General features: G+C 40.1%; 1 protein-coding gene and 1 long non-coding RNA gene across 6 annotated transcripts; one reads left to right on the forward strand and one right to left on the reverse strand.

The window, feature by feature from the left end:
* Positions 1 to 665: 665 nt before the first annotated feature.
* LOC121530446 lies at positions 666 to 10,664 on the forward strand. Of its 2 annotated transcripts, none has more exons than XR_005993962.1 (3): positions 666 to 733; positions 1,589 to 1,962; positions 10,554 to 10,661. It is a non-coding gene; the product is annotated as an uncharacterized LOC121530446 (long non-coding RNA). The 2 variants fall into 2 exon arrangements; XR_005993961.1 differs by having other exon boundaries at positions 704 to 733; positions 1,359 to 1,962; positions 10,554 to 10,664.
* LOC108114827 lies at positions 6,260 to 8,237 on the reverse strand. Of its 4 annotated transcripts, none has more exons than XM_017225965.2 (4): positions 7,906 to 8,012; positions 7,668 to 7,837; positions 7,155 to 7,601; positions 6,260 to 7,079 (listed from the first exon to the last, which is right to left on the reverse strand). In XM_017225965.2, the coding sequence occupies exons 3-4, from the start codon at positions 7,542 to 7,544 to the stop codon at positions 6,345 to 6,347; spliced, it is 1,125 nt and encodes a 374-aa protein (XP_017081454.2). In that variant the 5' UTR covers positions 7,545 to 7,601; positions 7,668 to 7,837; positions 7,906 to 8,012; the 3' UTR covers positions 6,260 to 6,344. The 4 variants fall into 4 exon arrangements, with proteins under 4 accessions (XP_017081454.2, XP_017081452.2, XP_017081453.2 ...); XM_017225963.2 differs by having other exon boundaries at positions 7,655 to 7,837; XM_017225964.2 differs by having other exon boundaries at positions 7,655 to 7,841; positions 7,906 to 8,006.
* Positions 10,665 to 12,482: the final 1,818 nt, after the last annotated feature.

Here is a 12,482-nt window from a genome sequence, read left to right on the forward strand (position 1 = left end):
TAGATTCCCAATTTGATTTTGATCTTCTCTAATATGTAAAAATCTAATTAAGAAATGCTGTTAAATTATAAAAAACTTGATACATCGATGTTTCGCAACCACAAAATTCATTAAAAAAATGTTTGAGACTTTTGTTGAATGTCTTGCCACACTTGCAATGCAATGTTGAGCAACTCTTTCCCCTCAAGAGGGGAATTATTTACCCGTTTTCCAATTTCTCCTCCAACACCGAACTGTAACACGTTCCCCACCATCATGTTGCGGGAGCAATGTTGCAGGAATCTACATGATGCCAGTAAAATAAACCTTTTATTAAACTCTTTATAATCTTTATATGATAACGATATATATATAATTTCAACTATTTGTTTGTTTTTATTTCAAAGTTTTCAAAGCAATTAGATCTGCTTAATTTTGTAAAGTTTTAAAAGAGAGTTTTCACCACAGTTTTTTTGTTTTTCCAAAAACAGAGTACAATTGCGCTTATCAACATTGTTTTATTTCAATATAAAATTTTCAGCATTTTGCCACAATCATGCTGCCAAAGACCAGCGCAGCATGTTGCTCAGGGGAAAACGAAAGCTTGAGTGAAAAATGGATCAAACATGTCGCATGGAAGAACATGTTGCATGAAAGAGGTGAACTGCCAACAAAGCGACGGCAGCCGGCGAACGATGAGAACGCGGCCGAACAGTTTTCAAGTGATTTTCTTCGCGTACGGGTTGTGCTAACGGTAAAGGAAAAATAGGCTACTCTGAGCTTTTCCCAAAGAACCAATACCAGTGCACATGTGCTCGGTGTGTTGTTGTAGTGCGAATGCAACAAATAACAACAAGGATATATTTTAATTTCCCATGAAAATAGGAAAATAGTATTTTATTTGAAAACAATTTCCAAGTAGAAGTTTTGTTAGGCAGTGATACAATTTGAACTCTTTTCTGTGCTAATTACGTAAAAAACAATGTAACCACTTACACTATTAAAAAGTAAATATTTCCGTTTAAAATTAATAATATGTTTTAAAGCCACTGTGATTAGAGCATTCCAAAATATTTCTAAACCCTTTTAAAAAAAATTATTTTCAAATAAATGAAGAAGGTGAACTCCAAGATAATATTAAATTTCCAATTTAGCAAAATAAATTTTATGAAATCTGGGTTATTCTAAATATATTTTATTTTTTAATGGAACTTGTGTTAGTGTAAATAAACTATTAACTGACATCCGAAGCACAAATATCAATTTATAGGTAGGAAAAAAACAATCCCACATGAATTTCTTCATTGAAGGTATTTTCCCATAAAAAATAATTGCTTTAAATGACAAACATAAAAATATTTTTTTTAATTTTACAAAAGAATGGAAAAACTCTACAATTGGTGGCTCAGCAGCGGCGCTATTAAAAATAAAGCCCAAAACTTTTAACTACTTTCCTTTGATACGCAAATCCCAGGGCAGAGACAATAAAGAAAAACAAATAATTATAATAAATCCAACACATTGAAAGCGAGGCTAAAGGCCAACATTTCCTGCGAAGGATAACTTTGCCGCGTCTCGCTTTTCTTAATAGAAAATCCTTTTCGCCCAGCTTTCTGACCAGCTCAAAAAAGTACAGAATTTGGCACGTCTTTGAGGTTTCTGAGTTTTTTTGCTGCTGCCAGGCTGGCTGCAAACAAAGTAAAAGTTACAGCGAAAGTTATTGTGCAACGTGTGGCAAGTGCGGCAAACAAAAAAGCGAATGCAGCGGCAAGTTTAATTCGATTTTAGTGTGCAACAATCAGTGAGAAAAAACAGAAAGGAAGAAGTCTTACCTGTCTGCGTGCAGGTGCCACTTGTGTGTGAGATCCGTGTGGAAACAGCAGGAGAATTGTAAAGTGGATTAGCAGACGGCTCCCTCTCTTCCACACTGCTCTTGGATTTTCCCTTGGATGAGCGTGTCAAATCTTTTAACTTCTGCTTGCCGTAAGTCCGACAATTCTACATGTCTAAGTAAAAAAGCCCTCGAATTCACATTACCCTACTTTTGCTTTATTCTGCGTTTAAGAGCTGTGCCTACTCGCAGTGCCAAATAATTTTATTTTAATTAAACTCTTTTCTCGGAAGCTCTTGGCTTGCGGAAAACTTTTGGAGAAGTCTGTGGGAAAACAAGAAATGTCTGAGAACCCCTAAATGCTATTTTGAAATTCAATTTATTTTTATTTACTCAAAATGTTAATTTCTTCTTAATAAAACAAACAGTTCTGGAGTCTAGTTAAAAATGTAGATCAGTCACACCACCCATTAGTTATATTATTCCTATATAAGCGTCTCCCCTAACACTTTGCTATGAAATCCATTTGGAAATTTTGATATCAACATAAGCTTTGACAATAAAAAACCTTAATGGTTTACCTTCGGGAAATGCATCAATTTAATGTTAAGAGCTTCTACGGATTGAAATTCTGAAGGGAAAGCAATCAGCTTGGCCCCAATAAAGTTGTCACAAATATAAAGATGCTCAGGTCCCAATCTAAAACATCGTAAAGTGCTCACACACACGGGGCCTAATAAGCCTGCTAATCTGAAGTCCACACACACGCGGCAAACAGTAAGAGTGCTACAAATACCGTGAGTTCTTTCATAAGCTACGAATACCTAAAATGTTCCAGACAGACTCACACAATGGGAATTACGCCGGAGATGTCGTCGTACTTTTTAAGTAAATTATAAAGCATTCAAAAATGGTTTTTGTTGAATGAGTGTTGGAAAAAAAGCAAGTATGAAATGAAATAAAGCGGCAAAAGTATGCAAAAAGTCAACGACAGTTGAAAGAGTCGGCCAGACAGACTGGAGAGGTTCTGCGGGGGCAGTTGAGAGGAAACCCAAGGTACGAAAGGAGATTCAGACAATGTGGGGAATGTCGGGAGCGTGTCTGCCTTCGAGTCCTGCCTGCTCACACACACAGATGACTCTCTTGCCACTTTGCCTACTGTCCTTTCATGGTCCAAGTCTCCTCCTTTCTAACTTCTTTCTCAGAACTAAAGTCAGCATCAACATATCTACATCTGAAGGTAGAACGAGCTCAGATGAGCAAGTTCATGCTTTTTGATAGCTTTAAGAACTAAGGGACTACAAAATACATAATGGAATAATTAACAATTAAACTGTATCTTCAAATACATTTAAGATTTAAATAGGTTAAAGGCAAATTATACTTTATTCTGTAAGTATATAGATATGAACTTGTATAATTTCCATATTTAAGCCCGTTTCGTTGCTTAACTTACTTAGCTTAACACACCCCATAAACCCTTAGGCTACAACACCCTAAGCCCCAGCCGCAATCCAATTATCGTCTAATAAAGTACTTCCTCAATCTCCCCAATTTAGAAGCCGTATCTTGCGACTTTAGTCTAAAGCTTTAGGTGCGCTTTGCACAGATTTCGATTTTGCTTAAAATACATATTATTAACAGTCCCAGTTTAGGCGAGCGTTTAAAGGAGAAAAGGCTGGAGAATTAATGCAACTGCTTAACTTTCGCACCTCGGAAAGGCACTAAATTATGAAACTGCATCCAGTTCTCCTTCCTCAGCCCAATCCCCGCGAAGCTGAGCACTTGAAATCTGCCACAAAACCAGAGAACAGACGCGTAGACCGCCAGACATGCGAACCTTTCTCGAGTGTCTCACGGTCCCGGCTAAAAACGTCTACGGTGAAGTTTTTTGCAAGTTGTTTGGGTAGCCAAGTCTCAGGGGTTTGCTGTCCCGGCACCTGGCCACGGCAACCCCAATCCATGACACATATTCAGGGAAATTCAAATAAAAAGTGGTAACACTAAGACGAAATAAGACTCAACTCTGCTCCTTGACGGCTCCAATGCACTCTTCTTCCGATTCTCCGATCTAGAAATAAATCTTTCAATGGCTCTTCCATGTTTTCGCGTTTCGTGTGCGCCGCTCATGCTCGTCTGCTGCCTTGATTTATACATGAAAATAATTTATTAGTTGGAAAATTCTTTTCTTTTCCTTTAAATGGTTTGCTGTGGCTGTGGCTAGACCAGTTTTAAGTGCTCGTAGATTCCTCAATGGGTTTCCACTGGCTTCACTGAAGTTCGGGATGTGGAGTTGGTTAAATATTTTCCGTCTTAAATGTTAGTGGCCTCGATTTATAATTCTTTCCGAGGGGTTTGATTGAGTTCTGCCAGAGCGCATGAACAAAATGTTTTCCTATATTAGTAATGAAATTTATGAATTCATTTTTAAAAACTAAAGAATTTCGAATTCAATTTTCCAAATTCGTTTTTGCCTCATATCAGTGTTTCGTAAATTACAGATGACTTTTGAACACAGCATCGATATAGCATTTTTACTAATTATTTAGAATGATAATTACAATTTTTATAGTTTTTTCTTCACAATATAGGATAGAATGTACTTTATTATGATAAAAGGTTAGTTCAGATTTTAAATTACAATTAATTAGTGTCTTGCGTTTACCTTTTAATTTTTGGCCTATCGTTAATCCAATATTCCAATACTTAAATCGAATATTAATTTGTCCGTGTGGGGCAGCACGATTCTGTAGCGAATGTGCTTTCGAATGGTTTAAAAAAATTAAATAATGTGTCATTTTATTGCTTGAACACACTTTTTGTCATTAAAAGACAGCTTGTATTGACGAACCTTTCGACTTGGACTTAAAGGTTTCATTCAATCTGGCAGCTAGTTGCCTTAACTTTGCTCTGCTCTCCGATTTATTTTGAATTTAAGTTCATCGCAAAGCCACCGTCGATTTCCTTGGTGTATGCCAAATAAGTGAGGGAAATTCATTGAAATCGAACGCTCTTCAGTTTTGAATGGAACGATGTTGATGGTTATGGAGATGGTTACGATGGAGTGACGGTGAAAGGCAGGCGGGCAATGCTTCGAGTGAACCTCCTCCGCTCCATCCTCCATCGTCCTGTCCAATCGAACTGCCACTTTTGCCCCCTCCGTCAACTTGATGCCGTTTGACATGAGCGACGACTTCGACGGCACTGTCGGCACTATTTGAAACTTATTGCTCGCTCGCCTGTCATTGGAACATCGTCAAGTCGAGAAGGTGAACAGAGCGAAGGAAGCGGAATCGAGGGCGGAAAAGGGGAGTCGGGAACAGGGACACATGGAGAAGTGGAATAACAGGGCCCCCGGGACTGAAAACCTTCCAATTTCCAGTATTTTTCTATTCAGACGATTCGAAGTTCGATTCGACAAGTTTTCCATTGTGGCCATGTTCAGAATTTCCATTCCTTTTCAGCTTGCCAGCTTGCATGCGTCTTTACTCAGTTAGTTTTGGCCTTCGCAAGATAAGTAGATGCATCTGCACCTGTGCGTGGGCTCCAATCATGCGTTGCACTTCGATTGGCCGCACTCGCTTTTGCCTTCGCGCCTTCTGCTCTGGGCCGTTACTAATGACTAGCAAACACCACTGACACGCCCTCTTGCAATTGCCTAATTTGGAAAAAAACAGAAACCTAATCAAAGGGGTACCCGTGGAGTTATAGGAGTTAAGTTCACCGAGGGGAGATACGTTTGCTTTTTAACCTCCGAAAATAATAAAAACTAAACCATCATTTCGAGTTTCTATTATTGAACCCACGCTTAGTCCAACCCTGTTCTTAGACTCCCTCGAAATGCGTTACACGCTTAGTTTAGTGAGAATAATGACGAGGAAAATCAATCAGGAGGAGAAGTGCTGCATGCGGGTGGGTACCGTGTAACCGATTCAGTAACAAGCTGATTAGCCTGAAAGCTGACCAATTTGCTATTCTTCTTTTTACTGGAGGAATTTGTCCGATTTTGGTTCGTGTTGATGCTGTAACTGACTGACGGATTGATGGCTTGTTGATGGCCTGTTGGCTGATAATGATATATGGCTATTGAAATGTCAAAATTAATAAGCCTCGATGGTCGTTTAATGAGCCGCCGTCGCCTTCGCCTTCGCCGTCGCAGTCGCTATTGACTCGAAATCGATTTCGAGGGTTTTGCGTCATCAAATTAAGCCCCTCCGCGCAAACGGGTTTGTCTGTTTGGGTGGCCCCATCGGTTTCAGAGTTCGAAAGACGGATTTCTCTATGACGGATTTGATGACCTGTGAAAAAATTTGTCTTGACAGCGCTCTGAGAAAATTCAGCTGGATACAGATTGCTTTTTCATGTCTTAGAAACGACGAATGCCTTAAATTGGGGATAATTCTGCTCATTTGAAGCTACTTCTAGCGACTAATAATCCAATAGTGTTGCTGTGGTTTGACCCAAAGATTTATTTTGTTTGTTAGACAAAAATGTAAAATTTTGTTATTTGAAATACCTATCTCATGTATCTATCTCACTTCTCGGTTGTAGTGCAATTGATGTTCCCAAGCTGCTTCCTTTGCTGCCTCTTCCGTAGTTTTTTGAAGTATTCCGCTTCGCGGAGATCCTCCTGATCCCTGTTGCTTAATGGCAGATCCGTGGGATAGTGAACACTACATGAGGATTTGGTCGGCCGCTGATCGTAGGTACCAGGGTCGCGAACTTCCCCGAAAAATCTTCTTAGGAACCCTCTCTTTTTCGGGGTCGAAAATACGGAGGATATCTGACTGACCTCATCGTTGTTAATAGACTTTGGTGGCTTAGCCTTGGTTTTTCTATGAGAGCGGGAGCGCATGAATTGAGCCAGCCTTCGAAATAAACTGCTAGCACCACTTCCCAGGCTGGAGTCCAGCTCAGCCTCCGTGTTTTTCCTTTCCTGTGTTGGTTTTCCTTTGTGCACCTTCAGGTGCATCTGTCTTCTGTCCAATTCTTCAGATTCTGGTGATAGAATTCTCGCAGCAATGCGCCTGTACTTCATCATTTCCTCTTCTTCTGAGTCACGACTTCTAGCTCCACCTTCCCCGTCGAAGCTGGCGAGGCTGCCATTGCGATTCAGGCTTTCAGAGCCGGCTGAATATTCGTGCCGAAAGTTTGGACGTCCTCCGGCCATGGGCCGACCTTGCCAAGCGGTAGGTTGAGTCTGTTCCTTTGGGAAGGGACTTCGAGTCTTTGTTGCCGCCTTGCCTTCAGGTTTAGGTGCAGCTGTGGGCTAGAATCGAATTTAGTTGTAGCTTTTATCAAAAATATTACAAGTTAAATAAGTTAAAGCTTTGCCAACGGTTACCTGGACATGGGATCCATTCGGCTGTTGGTAAAACACTGGAGGTACGATCCGATGGAGGTTCGGATTGAGGGCCACAACTGGCGGGATAGTCACAGGTTGGGGCCTGTCATACCAACATTGATAGTTGAATTGAGGGTTCGGTTGTTGCTGGTTTTGATAGAGAAGCCAAGGGCGAGTGTTAAACACTGGTCCCATCTGCGTCTGTAACGGCGCGAAGTAGTATTGCTGCTGCAGGTGCTGCTGCCGTTGCTGTTGCTGGGTCATTGCAGGATACGCCTGTGGCAAGGACATCGGATGGTGTCTCTGTGGCGGCTGGTGTTTCTGCGGCAACTGCTGTTGTGGTGGGTATTGAGCCATCGCGTTTGGGGCGTACGTCTGCCGCAGGGACATGTCTTTCAGGGCGTAACGGAGCCAACTGGTCACGGCCTGACCCAAACTATCCTCCGACTGCGAAATAAATTACGATTTAAAAATATTTCTAAAACTAGAGATATACTGACGGATGAGCGTTACCAGAAAAAAACTTCATCTTTCAAACCGCAATTGATAATAGTAGAAGAAACTTTATTAAATCGTTTCTATACCTTAACAAATATTTATATTTCATTAATGAATCACTTGACACTTTAAATGATGTCAATAAGTTGATAGCTCTAAGACTTCCGGATCAATTAAGCTTAGTACTTTCTTTAAAATAATATAAATATATGTAAAGATGTGTTTAAAAGAAGCCTCGATGGTAACTACTTACGCGAAGGTTTTGAGTTCGAAAAAGATCGTCCTGTTCAGAGCTGAAACTGAAAAAAGACAAAAGTGAGTTTTCCGCTTTCTGTTTTTTGGTAGCACTGGTCCGGTTAGTGCATGGTAAAGGGCAGCTTTCCCTTCTGTCCATATCCAAGGGGCCGGTTTGGTTCAATAGGACTGTTCCAGCTAGTCAAGCCATTGACATACTGCTCAGCGGCCGGCACGGCTCCTCCTTTGACCGGTTGACCAGACATAGGAGTATTATTGGATTTTTTTTTGGTTTTTGAATTTAGAGCTACCGAACCAAATTTTGATTTTTAACTGACTCCCACAGATGATTTTTGATCGTTGTGTTTCGCCGCCTACTTTGATTGTTCAAAGTTTGTTTATAATGTTTGATGATTTTAATGCTTCTGATTTAGATTTTATCCAACGTTATCGGAAGTGTTAGCCTAAGCAGTATGCCCGTTATTATCCCTTTTCCAGTGCAGCTCCTCCACAAAGGCAAGTGATCCGCGCATAGAAGTGAATTCCACTTTGTTTTTCGGTTGGAAAGGGCTTTTCCCCGCTCTGTAAACAACCGCCGCATTGTATGTGAACTTCCCTCCGCCCTCATTGTCCGACTTTTGCTATGCCTTCTGTCTGCTGTCTGCTAATTAAAAGTTCAATGCGCATCATTTCCAACAAAGAACAGCAGTGCTAACAACGAGTATTGACAATGACAACGTCACAGAATGTGGAAAAGGTAAGGGGTAAGGGGTTATGGGTTAGTGGTTAGGGGCTAGAGGGGACGGGAACTGGATCACAGGGGAAATGAGCAGAGCCAATTTATTTTTCCAGGAATTTCACTGTTCCTTCATTTGCCTGATGCTTTGGCCTCCATTGTGAGCAAGGGCGTTTTTAATTTTTTAATTAATTGCACAATCAATATGCAAATTAAGGAAAATCTCAGGAAATGAAGGAAGAATGCCATCATTGGGCTCTTCCTGCTGACAGAGGTTTTAAATAAGAAAGAGTTTAACAATGGGAGAGTCGAGTAAAGAAAACTTTTTTTAAGGGGAAGTCCTTTTTTCATATTACTGAAATTCATTTTTTTTAAATACTAACCTGAAAATGATATAACCTGATTTAAGAATAAGCTGTGTCAGTCTTTATGATTACACTTTCTGTACCCCCTTTCATGTAATTAAGCTTTGCTTTGAAAAGATGTTTTCATATTTACATTCATATGCCACGATTTATTCATGAGTTCATAATCCTTGGCCAGCTCGTGTTGGCCATATATGTAATACTCCAACCAAGTAAACCTCAAATTAACTTCAACCCACTCCAACTGGCATCTGACAATCTAATTACATTACGCTCCGACCCTTAAATGTGTCCCTGCCCTTGCTAAAAATAAAGCAGAGGGCCAAGCCAAAACCTAATCTGAGGGACCGCACATTAAAGCCACATAAAATCACCTGCGTAAGTTTTTACACAACAGAGCCCACGTGCCGAAAAGCCCGAAGGAGACAGATTCCGAGCTGGGTAAAGGGTAGAGTCAGTTCCCTGCTTGAAATTATTTTAATTTATGACCTGCGCTTGTGGACTTGATGGAATATTTCTGATTTTTCCCCTACCCAATGACTTGGGTTGCTGTTGGCAACTATCATAACGAATCAATTTGGAGGGGTGCCTAATAGATGCAGTGCAAGGTGAAAAGAGGGAGTTCCGATCCCGGCTGTAATTGCCAGAGAATATCGAAATTTCCATCAGCTGCATAGTATATTAATTTCTACAGCGAGTCACAGTGCGGCTCCGACGGCTTGGAATATTTTCAGCAATTTGTTTGTGGACGAACTTAAAGTGCCCCCGGGGAGTATTTAAATTGATTTCGAACATTGATTCGAATATTTATAAGGCGACAATAAGTGGAACACGGGCGACTGGAAAAATTGGGACAGAACAACAGTTCTGGGTACGATTTTATCATATTCATTGGTCAGTGAAATGTTTAAAAATTATATATAGTGGGACCACACTCTTACTATTAGAATAGGGAAAAAATGCCACTCAATAAATATCAAATGTGTACAACCTGACCACTTTATTTGTTCGACTTTAGATCCTATGTATCTGAATAAAGGGATATAGTACTGATAGTACCAGGAAACATAACCCATTTGTAGTCCGAAGCAAACAAAGTTTGCAAAATTTACCCTTTTCGAGTTGGAGGCTTAGCTCCCAGTTGGAAGCGAATCGTAAAATAAATAATGTCGTTTGTTCACAATTTGAAATGACAAATGTTAGAATGCCATAAACAAGTTTATTACACTCCTCTGTCCGCCGAGCCAGTCAGCTGAGCTATCTGCGAAGCATCTTCACTTCCTGGGACTTTGACAGGCTCCTCGGAACTCCCGGTCGTATATCATTGGGGCCCTGCCTCAGCATCCCTGTCAGCCATCAGCTGGCATTCTGCTTCATTAATTGTTTGGCGTTCTTGTATCGCGTAATATTTTACAATATTTTTACTTAATTACGTAAACGGGTTCTCGCAGCCCTCTCTTCCATTTTCAAGGGTGGTTTCCCAATTTTTAAGCACGAAAAATCTATAAATTTGTTATTTTATGGTTACAGTTAACTTAATGTTTTCCCACTTCATTTTCCTTGCAGCATAAAATCATGATTACGAGAAAATGCAGATAAAGATGTTGGCAAACATTCACTGGAAGTCTCAGCAAATTTGGGCAGCTTTGTTTGTGGTAAGAAAAATTCGTTTATTACTTGCAAAGGCTGGCCAGCAAGCCAGCATATTCCCTCTTAGAAATAATACCTCTAAAACACGTAATAAATATTAGAAACATATAATTATCGGGAATCAAAAAGTGCCAGCTACGTGCAATACCACTTTGTGGCAATTATAAAGTTGAACCCAGGCCTGACCCAAATCGCAGTAAACGCCTTGCACAGCGGGGGATTTTCATCAATTTTAAAGCAGACAACCTTTGGAAAATCTAATAAAGAATCAAATTACCCATCATTTTTCGGAAGCGTTGGGCATTAAACCCTTTTCTCGTGGTAAGGAACCCTTGACAGCAACACGTGCTGGTGTGTGATTGCGGATACTTCCGTTTCCATGGATCCTGGGGGGCAACCCATTTGTAATTCCAGTCGATGGTCAAGAGCAGAGTCATTGGCTCTCTGGTCTAAAGGATTACACGGCCTAAGTGGCGGGTGGAGGACTGAGATGGCTTAATCTTGACGGAGGCGTGTCCCTAACTTGTAACTTTGTGCCCATTACCATAATGTGTTCTATCTGAATAGTTCTCAACACACACAAGAAATAGGAAATCACTTACGAGGCTCGTGGCAAAGCCGCCCCAAAAATCCGAGAGTTCAACCACCCGCGTGCCCCGCCTTTCGATCCATGCTTTTTTTGCACCTCCACGACCTTTGGTGGCCTGCCCCATTCGCACTGCTCTTGGCATTTGGTTAGGGCTTTCGTGAAATTGCAAAATCAATCAATTCTATTACGTATACGTAATATTTATAAATATTTCATGTTCAGCTTTTGTTCGCATCTCGCCAGCGCTATTCTGTTTTTATATAAATGGAAATTGTTTATATACCCCTGTCTTCCCCCCTGGTGTGTGTATTTGAATTTGTTGCCATGCGGGCTGAAACTTGCGGTCCTGAGGGTTCAAGAGGGTTGTGATATGTAAACAATGCTCAGGTAGTGGGTATTGGCCACACAGAAAAGGCAGCTTCTGTTTTGGCAAATAAAGAGGTTAGTGTCCATTTATTATGGATGAAGGTTTGACAAGGGAAAGGAAATCAATTAAGTTTAACATTGTTAATATTTTCTACCTCGAATAAATTATCTTCTCATCTAATTTAAGGATTTGAGTTGAAAATGTTCGGAGTAGATTTAAGTAAAACTCGCTCAAGCCTTACATAAAAAGATTTCATTTTGAGCCGGATTATTGCTTGTTTATTTATCCCATTAGCTCATTGAACTAATATGCAAATCACTCATTTTGATTTCAATTGGGTTTAAGTTTAGGCCAATTGCTAGTTGATAAGCTATGCAATTGCCATGTTTAAAACTCATGAAACTTTTGTGAAAATTTGAATGAATTATATTCAATTTGAAGTTAAACTAAATAATGGTGGCCAATCCCTGTAATCCTCGTTGTCGTATACATTTGCACGAAATCACATATTCGCGCAGAATAATTCATTTTCGTTGTAATAGAAAAGCGCTTTTAGTGGCTTTCGTTTGATCTCTCCACATTGGCTTTGGACTTTTCCGCATTTTCCCCCGGTACTGGACTGTTTGTTAAATATGTAGCCAATGTTGTATCTCAAACCATGCTCATTGTCAGGAATATGTTTTCGAAAATCGTTTTTGTTGGACGCTTTCCTCTTTATTGGTTTAAATTCATAATTTCACTGCTTTAAAACGTCTGTTTGTTTGTTTGCTGAATGTTCATTCTGAATGCTTTTTTTTCCCTTTCTTGTTTACATATTCATATTACGAGTATGTGAACTAGTACTTTGGCGAAAATATAATTCGCACACTTTAAAGTTTAATGCAGAAGG

The sequence above is a fragment of the Drosophila eugracilis genome, unplaced genomic scaffold (assembly GCF_018153835.1).
Source record: "Drosophila eugracilis isolate 14026-0451.02 unplaced genomic scaffold, ASM1815383v1 contig_1567, whole genome shotgun sequence".
Lineage (NCBI taxonomy): Eukaryota > Metazoa > Arthropoda > Insecta > Diptera > Drosophilidae > Drosophila > Drosophila eugracilis.

Coding starts and splice junctions, on each gene's coding strand:
- LOC108114827 (XM_017225962.2), bottom strand. CDS start 8,046: ATGGACAGAAGGGAAAGCTGCCCTTTACCATGCACTAACCGGACCAGT. Junction 7,602..7,905: donor TTCGAACTCAAAACCTTCGC/GTAAGTAGTTAC, acceptor TTTATTTCGCAG/TCGGAGGATAGTTTGGGTCA. Junction 7,080..7,154: donor CGAATGGATCCCATGTCCAG/GTAACCGTTGGC, acceptor ATTCGATTCTAG/CCCACAGCTGCACCTAAACC.